Source organism: Triplophysa rosa, linkage group LG25, assembly GCF_024868665.1.
Source record: "Triplophysa rosa linkage group LG25, Trosa_1v2, whole genome shotgun sequence".
In the NCBI taxonomy this organism is placed as follows: Eukaryota; Metazoa; Chordata; class Actinopteri; order Cypriniformes; family Nemacheilidae; genus Triplophysa; species Triplophysa rosa.
The window spans coordinates 7,353,387-7,372,742 of record NC_079914.1 but is presented as its reverse complement, the minus strand read 5'-3'; the positions used below and the strand labels follow the sequence as shown (position 1 = coordinate 7,372,742).

The 19,356-nt window shown below is 38.3% G+C and overlaps 1 protein-coding gene across 2 annotated transcripts; it reads right to left on the bottom strand.

Annotated features, from left to right (window-relative positions):
• Window positions 1–32: 32 nt before the first annotated feature.
• kif14 (kinesin family member 14) lies at window positions 33–18,593 on the bottom strand. 2 transcript variants are annotated; one of them, XM_057324896.1, is made up of 30 exons: window positions 18,483–18,593; window positions 17,453–18,373; window positions 17,106–17,360; window positions 16,910–16,997; window positions 16,711–16,809; window positions 16,570–16,622; window positions 16,169–16,199; window positions 15,978–16,085; window positions 15,373–15,489; window positions 15,048–15,166; window positions 14,568–14,740; window positions 14,153–14,300; window positions 13,275–13,338; window positions 12,987–13,171; window positions 11,731–11,833; window positions 11,354–11,508; window positions 11,102–11,249; window positions 10,848–11,000; window positions 10,532–10,664; window positions 10,337–10,439; window positions 9,181–9,322; window positions 8,707–8,810; window positions 7,481–7,581; window positions 7,051–7,287; window positions 6,756–6,943; window positions 4,703–4,855; window positions 3,408–3,530; window positions 3,050–3,124; window positions 977–1,118; window positions 33–882 (listed from the first exon to the last, which is right to left on the bottom strand). In XM_057324896.1, exons 2-30 carry the CDS (start codon window positions 18,265–18,267, stop codon window positions 518–520), a joined length of 4,680 nt encoding a protein of 1,559 aa, XP_057180879.1. In that variant the 5' UTR covers window positions 18,268–18,373; window positions 18,483–18,593; the 3' UTR covers window positions 33–517. The 2 variants fall into 2 exon arrangements, with proteins under 2 accessions (XP_057180879.1, XP_057180878.1); XM_057324895.1 differs by having other exon boundaries at window positions 17,453–18,593.
• Window positions 18,594–19,356: the final 763 nt, after the last annotated feature.

The window sequence follows — 19,356 nt, the reverse complement described above, 5'->3', positions numbered from 1 at the left end:
AGTCATTAAAGAGGACACAAGACTGAGTCCCAGTGTGCGTTTATTACCGAAGTATAAATTATTGTTGAACAGTTACATGATCCAGAGAAAATGCTGCTACAACTGCCAAGAAACACATTTCCATGCCTATAAAAATGTGAAATGCCTGTGCCACCAAGCTTGTGCAAAGATTTCAAGTGCAAATATATAGTCAACAGCAAAGTGTTTTCTAAATTAATTATATGAGGTCTGGAAATAAATGATCCAGTTAATAGAATTACACTACCAACCTTAAAAAATATGTGCTTGGTTGCTTGCAAAGTATACAGACACCATCTTAATACATTATACAAATAAGCCCTTCATGGAAACATCATAACCGACTACAATTAATTCTACAGGCTGTACGACAATTGTTCAATACTGTACACCTGTAGGAGTGTATATTGTAAATATATCAAAAAGCGATAACACACAATAAGGTTATATACACATGACTAGTACCCTTATTAGCACATTTAGTTGGTGGTTGCCCACATCACACCCAACGGGCATCTCTGGAACATGTGCTAATGCCCGAGGAAAGAGAATACACAACTTTAGGGACGGTTCGGTTTCTGTTGTCATATCCAGAATCTTGCATCTCCGCTATAGTAAAGCGGTCGTCTTCATCCAGCGAATGCATTTCATCCGTGCTTCTATCCCACGCCCCCGTCAAAGCATGCAGAGCCGATTGCACGTCATTGCGGGCAGCCATGGCACGCTTCACGCACGGAAGCCGAAGACTGTCTGCGCGCCCGCCGCCCATTTGGCGTGGGAGACCGTTGATGACATCATCAATAGTCTTGGATGAAGTCTGTACCGCTTGCCTAAAAGAACTGATGCCAGCGTCGCTGCCTCTCCCTGCATTAGAATCAGACATCATAGAATAAAGTCAAGTCACATTTGTCAAACCCGAAAACTAGAAGTGATGTTTATTGTGGAAAGAATGAGATACCCTTCAGGGAGCTTGACAGTGAGGAGTGGAGGTCTGTGAGGGCCTGGTTCAGCTTAAGAAGTTTAGAAGCCGTGTTCTGAAGTCCATACGTGTCTGAGTCTTCATTGTTCTTTGTGCAAGTCTCGGTGGAGTCTGACCTCTCCTGTGAAAAAAAACAAATATGCATCGTTTTTGAGCCATCATGCCTAGGACAATGAGCATGAAAAGTGTTGTCGTCGACTATAATGGTGCTTAGTGATATTTTTAGAGCTTAACAATGTCAGTACCCATTCACTTATATTGTACTGAAATAAACATCCAGTACTGTGTTTCACAGAACAAGAAAGTCATTTGAGTTTGAAAAACCTAACTTCTGAGCTTCTGCTATAACATGACTTCACTGCTTTAAATACTTCTATGTACTTTAAGGCTTGAATACACTATTTTCACTCAGATTTTCAGTCTGGACTTGTTGCAGAAAGTCTGCGCAAGCCTGCAGATTTTATCGCGTAGTGTGTGATGCCCGGTTTCAAAAAGTCTGCAAGTGTGTGATGTCTAGTTTTTAAACATCTGTTCAGATTTTAAAGTCCCCGTGAACCGAAAGTTGCGATCGTTTTTACTTCCGTATTCTGACACATTTCCGAGTGAAAAGGAATTTCAAAGGAGAAAATTAGTGGGCGTGGCTTGCGCTTTTCACTGCGAATTGATTGGATGTGTGAAAACATCTGTTGCATTGATTTTGAAATGAAACTGGCAGCAGACTGACAGTTGAAGGGGAGGAGTTAACGGATGCTCCGGCCAAGCCGTCTAATTTACGTCATTTGAGATGGATCGTCATTTCAGGGCGGAAGCGCATTTTCAGATTTTAACTGAAGGTGATGAGGGTACATGAATTAAAAAAGAAAATGGCCCACATTGATAAGCTATTTACTATAAACGCTGTAATATTTCATGAAAAAAATAATTGTCATTTTTAATGTCACTGGGACTTTAAAAGACATGTAGTGTATTCCAGCCTTAAAGCAAAATATGGAAAACAAAAAGGTGTGATGTCATTTCGAACAAAATCTGGTCAAAACAATGCCAAAACTATGCAAAGTAAACCAACGCGAACTTTCCGGAAAAGTTTGGTGTGCCTAATAAACACCTTTGAGGTGTCATTGGCATTGCCATGTTCAAGACACCTCAGATTTGGGATATTTCCCACCACAAACCCGGAAGTAATGTTGGATTTAGTACCATTAAAAAATGACAAGTATTTATTAATGTTAAAAAAAGAGCACGGTTCCAGAAATTATTTCCAGGTTAGGAAATATCCTAAATCCTAGTGGTCTTGAACACAATATTATTTCATCCACTGAGGTCAGACACGGAACAATATAAAAAAAACTGTACGACATATTAACATGAATATACTGCATTGTCGAGCTGCAGAGCAGAGATTTAGGAAATGCATTATTTCTGGAAAAACAAAGGCTGATTTGACAGTATCAAAGTCTGTTTTCTAAAGCCGTGAAAAAAAAGAAGGGAAAAATGTGGCGATGAGACGTTGCGGTACTAGTTAATTTGTAATATGTCTTTGTTTCTAGTTTTCAAAAGCATTTTTGTAAAAAATCCCAACCCTGCCTACAGAAACAAAAGGGTGTTGAAATGTTCAAAAACAACAAAATTCGCACTAAGTATATCTTGAAGAGGCTTTTAGGCTAACCAACACTCCAATGCCACATTCCCACTTTTAAACACTTATATAATTTAAATGCGAGACCAATACGTCTCTTGTTCATTTCAGGCCACTGAGTTCAGGCAGGGTGGTGGTGATGGTGAGGCGGGTATCCATTGTTTACCCTAGCATCCCATTCTCTTGTTGAACAATACCGACAAGCCTGTAGTTTGTGTATTAAAGATAACAGTTACAGCCCCATTAAAGTGACCGATAACACACCACTCAATCCATTTATTTTCTAAACAGCACTATGACGGTTTAGGTGCTTCGCTTAACAGGCGTTGTGAAAGCTAGTCTGCCTCGACCATTGCGGGGGTGGTCATCAATCCGAAACATTTTATCTTAAATAACGGCTGTTTGTAAAGGCCTACCGACAAACTGCAGTGGATGTAGCTTTGTAGAGCGAGGGCGACCTCCACCATTCTGTTCTTCAGACTCTGTAAAATCTAAAAAAAAAAAAAATTGACAACGAATGCAAGAATGATTTCAAAGTGATGCTAAGGTAAATACCTTAACATTTCAACAATTAAACCAAAATGCAAAAGCCAAGTAAATAATAATATATAAATAATATGTAAATAAGTCACTGAAGCGATAACAAAGGTCATTTATTTACATAATAAATGTTTATTTTAAACATTTATTTTAATAACATTTTAGACTGATCTTTTAGCTGATATTTTTTATGAAATTCAAACATCAAAGTTAACAGAGATTGAAAGAACTGACCTGTGTTCTAGGCTGAACTATCTGAGCATCTTGAAGCATCAGTTTAGTGATGGACAGACCAGCATCGAGAAGAGCAGTCACACCTTGATGCATCCCGTCCTGCAAAAAATCCAAAATCGATCTCTAGAGAAAAAGAAAACCGAGATACAAGACTTTTTCAATAACTTAACAGCCATGAAGTAGTTTTATATTTGTGGGCCACAGTTACACATCAGCAAAACACACTCATACTGATACTGAAATTTAAACCTTGGGTATGCTTTCCAGTTTCAATTGTTTTTTATCACTTAAAACAAAAAAATGTATTCCCTAAAAATGTTTTATAAAGTTGCATGCATAGGCATTTTCATAAATATTTCTAGAAACTGTTTCAGCAGCCACAAAAAAAAAAATGTTATGTGGCCCAAATTTAACTTCCGGTAAACCTCCGCAAAGAATCCATAACTGTTCAGTATTGTTAATTTAATACAATTAATATACAATAAAATGTTAATATAAATTAATGTTTATATAAATTGAATAAATAAATTGTTATAACCAAACACAGACCGGAAGTTAACTTTGAGCCAGGCAGTCTATACATTAACAAGTGTCCCATAATGCTATCTTTAACAATCTTTAAAGGGATACTTCACCCAAAAATTAAAATTCTGTCATCATTTAGTCACCTTCGAGTTGTTCCAAATGTGTATTCATTTCTTTATTCTGATGAACACAGAGAAAGATATTTGGAAGAATGCTTATAACCAAACAAATCTCAACCCACATTGACTACCATAGTAGGAAAAAAACAATGGTAGTCAAAAGTGCCCCAGAACTGTTTGCTGTCCTACATTCTTCAAATGTCTTTGTGATCAACCGAGTAATTTTTCCTACTATGGTAGTCAATTGGGGTTGAGATCTGTTTGGTTAAAAGCATTTTTCCAAATATCTTTCTCGGTGTTTATCAGAACAAAGAAATTAAGACACATTTGGAACAACTCGAAGGTGACTAAATGATGACAGAATTTTTATTTTTGGGTGAAGTATCACTTTAAAGGCGGGGTGTCTGATTACTCTTAGCCGTTGTTGATGTTCAAATCACCAAAACAAACACACCCCTACCCCCATCTTTCGCTTTCGTCAGCGCTCGGCTCGGCTAATGTCCGTCCTGTGCACTGTGCACCTTACTGCTGATTGGCTACAAGGTTGTTTTGGTACTCGGCCTGACTCAGTTGTCTAAAGCGTAATTTGGAAATTGGTTACCCCGCCTTTAAGTCCTTCAGGCTTCACAGAAGATGTTGAAAGATACCCACACTGCCTATGACCTCTGAACAGAGTTCAGTCAAATGAAGATCAGTCCCGCTCACTGCCGCCAGCAAACCGATGGTGCTGAGAGCTGTGTTCAGACACTTGGTAACCTTCCTCTGGGCCTCTGTTACCATGGAGGAGATCTCAGAGTCACAGCCCTGAGTACAGATTATTTAGCAAACACTTACTTTGTGGATTGACAAAAAGTCTTCAGGCTTTAAATATCTAAATAAAATTTCTTAATTTTGAATTAAAAGTCCATTGTGAAATTTTTGGAGGATCTATTGACAGAAATGCAATATAATATGCATAACTATGTCTTCAGAGGTGTATAAAGACCTTAAGTAATGAATCGTTGTGTTTTTATTACCTTAGAATGAACTATTTCTAAACCGCAGGTCCCCTTACAAGGAATTCACCATGGTGTTTCTACAGTAGCCCTAAACAGACAAACTGCTCTACAAAGCGTGTTTAATAAATAAGAAATTTCCTTCAGCAAAACAGTGCTTCGAAGGTGAGGGGTGAGTAAGCCGTCGGTTGCAATTCGCAACCACACCGCTAGATGCCGCTAAATTTCATACACTGGACCTTTAAGATTTGTTTAATCTTTTTTATTCTTTACAATTTCATCACTCTTCTTACAGTACCCTCCACTATTATTGGCACCCTGGGTAAATATGAGCAAAGAAGGCTGTAAAAATAAATCTGCATTGTTTCTCGTTTTGATCTATTATTTAAAACAATTCCAACATTTCATTGAAGGAAAACAATTTGAAGTAGGGGAATATCACATTGTAAAAAAATGTTTTTCTTCCATACATGTTGGACACAATTATTGGCACCCTTGTATTTAATACGCTCCGCAACCTCAATTTATAAGAAAAACAGTGTTTTCTTTTCAGTCTGATGAGGTTTGAGAATACATTGAGAGTCATCCAAGTCCATTCCTCCATAAAGGATTTCTCCAGATCCTTCAAATGTTGGTGCTCCCTCTTCTCCAGTTCATCCCACTAATTTTCTATAGGGTTCAGGTCAGGGAACTGGGACGGCTATGGCAGGATCTTGATTTTGCGTTCAGTGACCCATTTTTTGTTGATTTTGATGTCTGTTTTTAACCAATGTGCTGATGGAAGATCCAACCACGACCCATTATAATTTTCTAGCAATGCAAGTCAGATTTTGATTTTTATATCTGTTGGCATTTGATATAATACATGATGCCATGTATCTGAACAAGATGTCCTGAACCTCAGGTATAAAAGTAGGTCCACATGAAGATCTGACGGTATATTTAACTGTGGAAATGGGGCACTTTTTTATCCCTGTGTGCACTGTGCACCAAACCTATCTTGTGTTATTGCTTCCAAAAAAAAACTATTTTTCATTTTATACGGCCATAGAACCCAGTCCTGGTTGAAGTTCCAGTATGGCAAATTAATATGGTGGTTTACTTTTGCATGAGAGCAGAAGATTTGTTTCTTGAACAGTGTCCCAAACAACTTGTGGTGATGGAGAGGCAGTATTCCTTTATTTAATTTTTTCTGACACTAAAATTCAACTCATTTCTGCAATTCTCCATCTGTGCTCTTTGAAGAGACTTTGGCCACTCAAATTCTTCTCCTCGCTGTGCATTGAGACAATATAGACACACATCCTGTTTCAAGCAGATTTGCATCTCCAGTCTATTAAAACTTCTTAATTATTGCCCTGATGTTGGAAATGGGGATTTTTTAGAGAAAAATAGATTTTTTATTAGAGAAAAACTTTTTTTCACAATGTGATATTCCCCCCACTTCAAATTGTTTTACTTGAATGAAATGTTGGAATTTTGTAGATGTTTTTAAATAAAAGATCAAAACGAGAATCAATGCAGATATATTTTTACAGCCTTCTTTGCTCATATTTACCAAGTGTGCCAATATTAGTGGAGGGCACTGTATATTGTACCTTTCTAGGGCATTCTAAAACCAATATTCATTTTAGCAATTATTGTACTTCACATCATTTATTAGGACTGATTGATGTATTAAACAGTTCCACCACGGTTTCTGAAAGCACCTGAATAAGTAACTGAAGGTAGCCTCCGATTTTTTTGACCTCTGCCTTGAGCTCTTCGGCTGTCTGAGACACCGCGGTCGAGCTGGGCTTAATGTTGGAGACCCAGTGCACAGTAACAAACACGGCTCTCTCCACAGCAGAAGTGGCCTTCACTAGATGAGTCTGGGCTTCGGTATTGCAAGCAAACACTGTTCCCATGTAAATAAACAGAACAAAATGAAACGCTTTGTAATGACCTCAGCATATATACTGAACTGAATATTGACACTGATGAATGCCTGTTAAAGACGCTTACAGTTCTCCCGACTGTCGTCGTCAAGGTGATCATAGAGGTCAGAGATGGACCTCACAGCACCGTGTATGGCAAGCAGGTCTAGGGTCAGTTTGTCGGCCAAGCTCTCGTCCTCGTCGGCCGATTGACAGGAGCGTAGGCGGGCGATGGACGCGCCGATCAGATCTTTGCAGATGGCCGGGAGGGCGGAGTCAGAGGTGCTGGAGTGAAGGCTGGGGGGTTTGCCCATACCCATGAGCCCTAATGACACAAATAATACAGAATTTTATTTGTGAAATAAAAAAATTATAAAACAGTTTGGTAGCTTAGCGACATGCTAACATCAAGGTGAATTGAAACTAACGGCAGGTCTCCCAAGTACTATGTACTTTTAGAGAAAAGCTTTATTTATTTAAACTGTGTATAGACAGACAGGGTACAAGTGGTACTTTACCGGTAGACTGTGAGGGACCACAATGTAAGCTCTGAATGGGATGCACTCTGATCTCATAGAGACGGCCAGAAATCCTCTTGCTCTTTAATAAACTTCTACTCCTGAGACAGATAAAAACAGAGAAACAGTCAGAAATCCAGAGCATTACACAAACAACAGCTTAACTCATCGCCATTTTATGCTGCAGTTGGTTACGCCACGTGCGTCATAAGCACTTTATAGCGGAGTGTGAAGTATGGCATTCGAACAGTTGAACAATGTTCCTATACACCTCCTCACCAAAGAAAATGTTCCAGTTGTTGATGTACATAACTACAAAGACCCCGTTTAAACCTGGTATTAAGAGACTTTCTTTCTTCTGCAGAACACACAACAAAATATTTCGAAAAATAGCAACCAAACAACATTGACCCCATTAACTTGCATTGGTTTGGTGTCTATACAACAGAAATAAATGGGTACCGCTGTTGTTCGGTTACCAACATTCTTCAAAATATTTTCTTTTGTGTTCTACAGAAGAAGAAAAGCCATACAGGTTTGAAATGAAATTTTTGGGGTTACTATCCCTTTAATAGAATTGAAATAGAATTGACAAACAACGCAATTTCGTATTGCATATTGCATTATCAAGTTGTCGCACGTTACATTTTTTCATACACTGCGTTGCTGCATACAAACAGATGCGATGCATTAGGACGAATTAGCATTCACGCTGCAAGGTCTTTGCAGTCACGTTTTCGTCTTCCTACAAATGATGTTTGAGTGATTGAATCACAAAATGCGGTTAAATCACCAGGTGTAAACAGTGTTAAACAGAGGAAGCCATGAGGGAAAAAGTAAGTGATCGCATGCAAAAGTAAACCAGCTGTGAGAACAAAGACTTCTCAGAGCTGTGAAAGGGGGTTTTCAGGGCTGGTATGGTTTTGGTTGATCTGACGATTCACCAATATTGAATTTGGCCATGTAAGCCAAATGTAAGCAATAAAAATGGCAAAGCAGAAAAATGGAAACGCAAAGGGGAAAATTGGTAGAGAATAAAAGAAGGAATGTGCTGCTTTCTAGACTTTTCCATTCTGCTTGGTTTACAAGAGGAAAAAACATCACGATGGAAGAAGAAACGGTGTTATAGATGCCGGGCACAAAGAACATCTCTGAACCTTTTGTACAATCAGAAACTCATTTATGGACTAGAAGGGAAAGCATAGAAGATCAATACATTGAAATACCTTCTACGAGAAAAGGAGGAGGTTGAAGAAGAGGCAGATAAGTCTGGTTCCCACTCATCGTTTGGGTTGTAAAACACGTCGTCATCTTTGGGACTGCTCTCCCCCTACAGCCAATAAACATCAAACTTGATTTATCTTCTTTTACGGTAATAAGCAGGAGCGCAAACGCTACATGCTTCCTGCTTTTATTGGCTAATTACAAATAAAAAGGCCTCATGTTGCATGAAATATTTAACACCGGATGTGTCCTACCAAGACATCACATGACACATTTTCAGTGTAATTAAATTACTGCACATTTATTGTACAGTTATCTGGACCAATGAGATGTTATGGTGGGCGGGGCTTCCCAGACCAATATTAAATAAAAAGTAATACTGTTACACATGGCTTGTTACAGCTCGTTGGGACTGTACAGCATCACATAGAAGTTGAAGCAAGGAACATGGTTACAGATTTCTTTTATTAGCCCACCTGCTCGAGTTCTCTCATGCCGGCCAAGTTTCCCTGAAACTTCTCCAGACTCCAGAAAGTGGAAATCCCCAGTTTGATGTTCTGAACTTGGACCTGCAGCAGGGCGCCTCCACCACCATTTTCTTTATCATTTCCCTCGTGTCTGAGAGAAAAACGCATATCTGATTTCATCGAATCAATTTAATGATATCCTACATTCTTGAAAGTCAAACTGTAAACACTATAATGTAAAAAAGTAAATTTACCCAGGCAGGTTTCTGGACCTGGAATAACATTCCTTTCAAACTATTTTAAGCCAAACCTATTCCTAACCCTTGAATTAACCATAACCAACTCCTAAAATCCAAAGAAAATGATCTCACACCATTTGACCAATACTGTACATTAATATAAATGTTATCCAGCCTAAAAATCCCTACTTGAAAATTCTTGCAGGAAACCTGAGAGACCCTGAGTAACACAGTTTAGTAAAAGGAAAAAGAATTTCTGTTGAATTCAAATACAAAATCTGCCTAAATATTATTTGAAAAACAAACTAAACAAAATTACAAATGTTGCCTTTGCAATAAACTAAAATAAATTTAATCTGAGGCAAGGAAAATAAAACTGAAATAAAATAAACCAAACTTATATAGCAATCTAAAATAAATCAAATGACAAAAGCACATATCAAAATTACTTAAAAAGTATTAAAAATTAAAATATAATGGTGTGTGCACACTAAAGCAAATTCAATTATTTGCAATAGCAGATTACTTACAAAATAAATGCAAAAACGCAACTGGATTGCCGCGAATGTACTCAATTCGCCTCAACAGCGACTTTCGCGCAAGTTGAAAAATTTCAAATCGAGAAAATTAGCGTGAGGGAGCACTATGACATGTCTGGTTTGGCACGTCAGGATTCGTGAAGACACTCTCTGTCGTGTGAGGTTTTTATGCGAAAAACAAGTAATCCCGCAAGTAATCTGCTGCGAGGAACGCGATGGTGGAACACACCATTATTCAAAATATTAATAAAACTAGTTAAAACTATATATAATAGCTTTTCCCTGTGATAGGTGAAGCTCAGCACTAACCCTAAAAACGAACCACAAAACAATTATTTCGCAACACATCCTACTTGAGTAAATCACTTCCACCCCACAAAACTGTACCTGCTGAAGACTGTGTGCTTCCTGAGTTTGGCACTGATTTTGTTTGCTTCTTCAATCATCAAAGACAGCTTCATAGCATCCCACTGCGGATAGCCTGCAAACGCTATAAAGAAAAATATAGTCAATAACACACTATTTAAAAAATCACCATGATGGATTTTGATTGACCATGCTTGACCTTACGGTGTCATTTACCTGATTTAGGGGTTTGGTTAACTTTCTGGGCACGTTTTTTCTCTATCTGAGCCAGATCTTCTGCTATCTTCCGCTTCTCAGCCTCAAGGGCCTCTACGATTTTAGCATGCCGAATATCATGGTCAGCCAAGGCCTAAAGAAGCAGAAATCAAAAAAGTAAATTGAGATGTCTGTAGGAAAGGCTCACATGGCTTATGTGGAAAAAATACAAACACTGCAAATCAAGTTGGGATGCCAAAATGTCGATGCCCAAAAGTTTAATACCAGGACATTTGTTGGAACGGTAAACAGGGTTTGAAACAAATTCTAATGTCACCTGTCTGGTAGCCTGGGCCTCCACCTGCAGACGTTTCTGATGGGTGTTTACTTCCCATTCCAGCAGCGTCTTAGCAGTCTGCAACTGTTCGATCTGACTGACGGCTCGCTGTTTGTCCTGTTCCTGCTCTCTTTTCTTTGCACCTTCCTTCTCCTGAAAATAAATAGATAAGCATTTAATAAATGTCTTGACATCTCTCACAGAGGGAAGGAAAAATAAGCAATCACATGCAGTATATAAGCATGTATTCTGACCAGCTCTCTCTCCAAAGCTTTGATCCGATTCTCGTACTGGATCTTCTGCTCGCTCAGCTCCTGCTGTGCCATCTCTTCAGCCATCTGGATCCCTTGCATCATCTCCTCTTTGGCCTTCAATCGTGCCGCCTCGATTTCTGCTTCAAGTCTATGTAAAAAACAAAAAAGTCAATTGGATGCTTCTATTTCTTAACATTGTATTCTAGCTCAACTTTTTGAAAGTGATTAGTAAGCAGTGGGCTAGTGACTCACTGCGCCCTCTGAGCCGACAGTAGTTCGTTTTTGGCGAACTCAAAGTCCCTCTGACCGTCTCCGGCGTTCCAACAGGACACGCGCTTGCCGCTTTGAACCTCAGAGGGGTGGTTGAAACGAAAGTAGTGATCGCCTCCGAGAATCACCCGGTCTCCCTTTAACAGAGAAACAAAATGAGTAAATAAATACACAAACCCTGAATGATTCATGTGGAGGTTTAAGAGACATTAACAATGCTTTTCCCCCGGCCGTAATGGTCAGGCAGGGAATCTGAGATTTATGTTTGTCAATCTTAATCCTAATTTTGCTGCCTTCAGATTTGCCGCCAACGCTCGTGGGCGATTCCAAAGGGTCATCCGGTTCATTCTGTCACTTACATGGTGAAGCACGGTGCACTCGGACACGATATTTCCATTCAAGTAGGTCTTGGCATTCAGCATTGGTTTAATGCTGACGGTGCCTTTTACATTGGAGATGACACTGAAAATTAATATAAACACAGAAGACGCAAGTTTAATAACTGACAAAAAGGTCAAGACAGTCAAAATTAGCTTGTGTTTTTATTCCGTTTTCAAATAATATCCAACTTCCCAAGCTGCTAGGAATGAATGCAGTTATTATTCAGTTTTAAATGTCCATAAAATGCCTATATGTCAGCAAAAATGTTAGTTGTTCCATTTGCATTTTCCGCCCCCTCTGACCTTTTTTGCTACTGTACCTTTAAAACTTCCGTACATACATGACCTCTGTAATCATGGCATAACTACACAAAAGAAATGCTTAGATTATGAATCTGATCAAGTTTCAGTTTTCATGATTTTTCAAGTCCTTTTTGGATCTTAAAGGGATGTAATTTATTTAAAGTGATCGTTCACCCCAAAATGAAAATTCTGTCATCATTTACTCACCCTCTTGTCATTTCAAACCTGTATGACTTTCTTCTGCAGAACACGAGCGAAGATATTCTGAAAAATGTTGTTGACCGAACAGCAATGGCAGCCATTCACTTGCCTAGGTTTTGTGTCCATACAATCGAAGTCAATGGGTGCCACCGCTGTTCGGTTATCAACATTCTTCCCGTTAAGTTCTGGGGCACCATTGACTACCATAGTGGGAAAATTTTAAATGGTAGTCAAGGTGCCCCAGAACTGTTTGCTTTCATACATTCTTCAAAATATCTTATGTTGTGTTCAACAGAACAAAGAAATGTATACAATCATTTTTTCTACCATGATAGTGAATGAGGTCCCAGAACTAAAAATTACTAACATTCTACCAAATATCTTCCTTTGTGTTCAACAAAACAAAGAAATGTATACAGGTTTGGAACAACTTGAGGGTGAGTAAATGATGACAGAATTATTATTTTGGGAGAACTGTCTTCTGTAGAACACAAAAGAAGATATTTTGAAGAACGTGGTTGTTGACTTCCATTGTATAGACACAAAACCACTGAGACATATCTTCTTTTGTGATCCAAAACAGTCATATACAGGTTTTGAATGACATGAGGATGAATAAACAATGACAGAATTTTAATTTTGGGGTGAATTATCCCTTTAAAGCAAGCCAAATACCAACTTTTCCACCCTTATAACCAATCAAAGGTGAATAAATGGACAATCCATCTCACCAGTGCTCATCAGCGATAAGAGCCCCAGACAGCTGGATGTCATGGGCTGAAACAGACTTGAGCTTGCCGACCTTGGTTTCACCCTCTTTAATCATGTACAAGAGCATCTCTGACAGCTGCGGATCCTCATTCAGGTTCACAAGGTTAGGCAGCCGGTTATCCACCTTAAAGGTGACGCCAGCCCGCTTGGCAAGGTAAAGAGAAACAAAGTAAGAAACTGAACAAGGAAGTGAAGCACATCAATCCATCAAGTTTAAGGTCTGATTGTTATTTGAACAATGAATTCACCTGCAACTCTTTGGTTTCCTCACGTTTCCTCTTTTCTGCCTCTTCCAACTTTTCCTTCCAAGTTCTATAAACAATAAAAGATTGAAAGATAAAAGAAACATACCGCTCTTGCAAAATCGCTGTGGATGTAGAACAAAAAACACATCTTTGTGAGAAATGATTTCCACAATACAAGAGACACAAACCAAACAAATTTCCTATAGACTATATTTAACAAAACAAAATATATGAATGTATGAGAAAATATAATATGGGTAGTAGATAAATAAACCATACGTGTCCTATGGTGTGACAAAGCAAAACTAACAGTGAAGATTAATCTCCATTATGCTGTTTCATATTACATATTAATAATATAAAATTTACATTTACATTTAGCAGACGCTTTGATCCAAAACAATGGAAGCAATTGGAACAACATACTGTAAGGACAACAAACAGCATTAAGTGCAATAAACTGGTCTCACAAAGCCTACCACAGTATAGATAGATAGCTAGATAGATAGCTAGATAGCTAGATAGATAGATAGATAGATAGATAGATAGATAGATAGATAGATAGATAGATAGATAGATAGATAGAACTGATCGGTCAGGTGCTGACAGAAGAGATGTAAAATAATTATTATTAACAGTTTGTTTTCTAAATTTTTGCCATAACCCCACAGGACACACGTACGGTTTATTTGTCAACTACCCCTATGAATATCAAGTATATTTAGTAATAAATATACTTTATTTCCTGCTAAATAATAGTCTTTTGCCCCGTATATTAAAATAAAACGCGAAATTTCGAACAAATTTAACTTTTAAAGAATATATAACAAGCTTTTTTAAATATTGCATATAATGTGAGCCATAACCTTGAGTCGTCTCACCTGTGAGCCTCAGCCATGTCTCGCTCCTGTTGAGAGAGTTTGTTCTTAAGAGCTGCGATCTCTTGCTGAAACAGTCTCATTTTCTCCGGTTCGACACCCTGGGAGCTCATCTGAGCCGAACGGAGTTTCTCAACCTCTGCCTTCAGCTCTGTACATGAAGCACAAGTCAAAAACAAGCTTTCAACTATTATTTTAACATTTGAATTCCCCATCAGGGGGTTTGCAGTGCGCAAATCACTGAAGCGAGTCTTTATTTCTGTCAATGCAGTGCCATCTAGAGGACTACCAGTGTAATGCTATTCCTCACAACGCAGACAAAACAAACACAAACAGCAAATGTAGACCACTGTAACATGGCTAAAAACACAGAATCAGGCTCCATAGGTTTTAAAGAAGATGAAATGTCAGGCCTGACCTCGGATCAGTTTGGCGTTGGTGTCTTCGTTGACTTTGGCTATGTTAATGATCATACGGGCCTGCTGGGCGTATCGCAGTGTGCTCAGGCTTTCTTCCATGTTACTGGCCGCAGGACTTAGTGTGGCGATCATGGCAGTCTTAGAGTTCCCACCGAGACTTTCCTTCAATAACCTAAACACAAGATGATATGAATCAACAGACGTTTATAACCTGTTGGAATTCATGCAATATTTTAACTTAAAGACAAAGTGATATCAAAATTGACCTAAATTTCATTTGTGTATATTATAATATTCTAGGTCTCATAATTCTGTCAAATCCTGACGGATACAATTATTCCCGTCCTGCATTTCCTGATATATATTCAGCTTGATTCGTTTAATAAATTACAGTATGAAAGATGTTATGCCATGTTGAAGTCTTCAAAACTTACATGAAACAAAATAAGAAACACATTTTTATTTTTAACGCTTCTCACCATGTGAGCAATGACTCTCTATATGGGGTGAAGACCTTTTTTCTGCTCTGTGCCTGTTCTGAGAGTGAAGAGATCACTTTTCCTAATGTCAGCAGTGACTTGTTGATACTTGCTCCCTCCTGAAAAAAATTATACAAATGTATTGCTAAATACAGTTTATTTATGCATAGCAATGAAATACAACTCAACACATTTTTGTTTACTTGTGTAAAATATTTTAATATCATTTGTCTAAATTGTACCAAACAAAATCAAAAGGAAACAGTAACAGCTGTGTGTTCTCTTGTGTTATCATGTATAAATAAAAAAGTAGATATTGGATTACTCGGAGTCGATCTCCACTGGTCTGGGCTGAAGTGCAACGCTCACTTCCAGCCAAATCCACCAGGTTTATTCTGCTGGTGATGCAGTGATCGTGTTCCTCCTCCTCCACAAACTCTGTCTGTGAACATGTTTAAAAACACCATCATATGGTAATATATCATCAAATGCATCAGATCTACCATCATTTAATACTAATAATAATTTAATATAGCAACATGCTCCACCGGCTGAGGGACAGGTATTTAATCTTAAAGAGATAGAATTTTCATTTTTGGGTGAACTATCATAATTTACTCAACCTCAGGTTGTTCCAAACTTGTAAAAAAAAAAATTCTGCTAAACACAAAGGAAGATATTTGGAAGAATGTCAGTAACAAAACAGATCTCATCCCCATTTACTGCCATAGTAGGAAAAAAAATACATTGAGAGTCAAACGTATCGAGATCTGTTTGGTTACTTTGGATACTTCCAAATATCTTCCTTTGTGTTCAGCAGAACAAAGAACTTTATACAGGTTCGGAACAACCTAAATGATGACAGAATGTTCATTTTTGGGTGAACTATCCCTTTAAGGTTAAGTGTGAATGAATGAAATTCAGACTTACTTTAGTTTGCGTCATGACCAGTGTGAAAACGGAGTGAGATCTCGAGCTTTTATCGTTCATTCCGGTGGCAGCCGTTGCTCTCTGTCTGTTTCCAAGCTCAAGCCAAGTCTGTGAAAACAAATAAACATTTACGTAAACCGGAAAGCATAACAGGCAAAGAACTGAAGTGAATGGGCATGAGATCTCCTTACCTGAATATCAGCATAGGAGGTGACCACATTCCTGCAAGACCATAATCATAGGGGGTTCAAATAGTGAATATTCACACACATATAACTGAAGTTGTGGGTGTATTTTTAAATCCACACATTTTACAGTTGTCTGGGATTACTGGAGTTTAGAGAGTTCTATTAGTATGTTCGATTGCACCAGTTGGATTTCATTTACAAATGTACAAACACCTTTATCCAAAGCAACACACAGTGCATTCAAGCACTGCCTACATTTCAGTTATATACAGAAATTAAGACAAGATTATAAGAGAAATATTTAAGACTTTTCTTTCCATGACTTTGCAAGACCTTAAAAACACAATTACAAATGTCTGCAGCTTTTTTGATGATCGCAGGTATTTGATCAAATGTTTGCTTACGTGGACAGGTCTGCAACATAAGGCCCATATACTGGATGCTCTCTGACACGAAGCTGGAAAAAAACATTCCAAATAAGTAGAAAATACAATTCACAAAATTACCCCTACAGGATTTATTGTGTCTGATGATGTAATACTTACAGGCATTTTCTTCTGATTTTGTTCATCCTTTGGCACCAGCAAATCATGGATCTTCTCATTGTACACCTCAAAGTAGCTCATCTCCAGATGGCAGGAAACCTTTAACACATAAAAACATGTTTAGAAAGCTTGTTTTAATTTATTTATAAATCAGTGGACCTAAAAAACAAACTGCAAATGAATATAATAGGTCAGCAACCTCTTTGGTGTCAGTCTTGGACAATCTTGAGAAAAGTTCCTCGCAGAACCTGGGAATAACACCAGCTTCTTCCCCAAAACCCATCATCCTAAAACAAACATACAACGACACGTTATATTCAATTATCTAGTTGACAAACGTTTATTTGTAAGTCTTAACACAAAGTTTTATTTCAAACTACTTTCACATCACTTACGTGTAGGACTTCCCAGAACCCGTTTGTCCGTAGGCAAAAAGACACGTGTTAAATCCTTCAAACGCTCTTTCAAGCAAGGGCCGAGCCAGTTTTTCATAAACCATCTTCTGACTGGCAAAATCTGCATCCGATTCATCAACGGAGCAAAAAGAAAAGTCAAACGTAAACGTGTGGGTTTGTTTGGTGTCGGGATGCTGCACCAGTGTTTCCTGGTTGTTCATGAAGATCACCTGACAGGCTTTCTCATTCTTCTCTCTACAGCCGCAAAGAACAAAGATAATGCACATTTAAAACGTCATCATTAAATATGCTGACTTTACAACCAACACAGAGCTAAAATATCTCACCTTGAACAAAAAGGTCTTACTCGAACCGCAACGGTGACAGCGCTGTTCTCCATCTTCAGCACTTCAGGTGGTAGAGCACTTGTTCTGCTTCCAGCTTCAACGGGAACATTCGGTTCTCCTGAAGCCGGTCTAGAAGCACTCGGTCCTCCATGAAGTGTGGAGCTCATTAGGGTTGTAGGTCTCCTCACCTGTGATGTGGGTGTCATGTGCCTATTTAAACCACCAATCTGAATCTCACTGTTGGCTCCCCATCTTGATCTTCCAGGGTCTGTGCTCACATGTGGTGGTTTATGGGTGCCTACACTTGTATGCTTCATAGACGTGGGTCTAGATGCATCTTTACCAGCCAACCTCTCAAAAACATCTCTCTTGACACTTAGTTTCTCAAACTGAGTCCTTCTTGTGGGTGTTGAGACTGTTTTACTCTCAACATGGGTAGGCTCTAGCTTCTTAGTGCTTGTTTTCTGAGCAGATGGTGTTTTTCCAGGTGTGTTGGAGGTTTTATGGATGTCCTTTGCTGACATGTGTGTTGGATTGGGTTCAGATAGGACTTTTGTTCTGGTTATGGATCCTGTTCTGGTCCGTCGTTTTAGTGTCAGGCGTTTTTCTGGGGTTTGGTTCTCCTGTGTAGTTACATCCTGGTTTGTAGTAGTTTTACTGCTGGGTTTTCGTTGAAGAGTGAGTCTGCCACTATATGAAACTGGTTTGTGAGTGTTGTCACCGCATTTGGTGAGCGCTGAGATCACATACGTCCTGTTTGTTTCTTTGGTTTTATTGAAAGATGACGTGGTCTCTCCGTCTTTTGAGCCATCCATGATTGTAATCGTCCAAAACGACACTTTATTCGTGTTTAAATGAATCCATAGAAGGTTTAATCCACAAACCTCACGATTGTATTCAAATTTGATCACCGAAGAAAACCTGCCGATTTAAAAACATGTGAACGTATAAATAAAAACCAACCTGCATATATTAAGATCTTTTTGTAAATACTCGTGTCGTATAAAAAGTCTATCTTGTCCCGTAATACCGTTAACGTATCAAAGATGAGAAAATACAGACTGTACGTGGACTTGTAGTTCAAAAGAGATGAACTGTCAATATAAACAAAAAACACACTGTACGTGCACCGCCATACTACCGCTTCAATTCAAAAACAGCCGGCGCGTTGTGATTGGTCAGCTACCCAAGACGTAAGCTCGTAGAGCTACGGCGTAGGTCCGACGCAGAAGTCCAACCCGCATGTTCTCAAAAGGGAGTTTGTCACCTCGGATATTTCCCATATCAACCCGGAAATCATTTCTGGAACAGCGCTTTTTTAATGTTAAATACTAATATTTTAATGTTACTAAATCGTTACCATTAATGTTGTGATGTTACTAAATTCAGACGTTATTTCCGGATCTGGGGTGGGAAATATACGATATCCGAGGTGTCTGGAACGCAGCATAAGACATTATTTTTTGCTAAATATATTTACAATAAAAATGACAAAACACACATTGTCATGATGAATATTCCTTACTATAATGCAGAACGTTATTCTTATTACTGAAGTCTTTTTATTACGATGAGAATAAAATGACCTTAGGAAAATAATAATAAACAAAGTTTCTATTATAGTAAGAGTGCAGTAACCATTTTTATTACTACAATTTTACTACAGATGCATTTGGTTCAACTGTGGTTATTGTAGAGACACCACTGTACATTATTTGTTTCTGTGGTTTTACAAATACCATCATTACATTAGTGAGAATCTAAGAGTATCTCAAAATTACTGCTGTTAAAAGCAAATGATTCTTAGACGTCTGAATAATGAGAATTCAAATTTATATTGATAATCAAAGCTTTAAATATAATTTTACATGTATATATAGTTTCTCATATTCATCTTATGATTT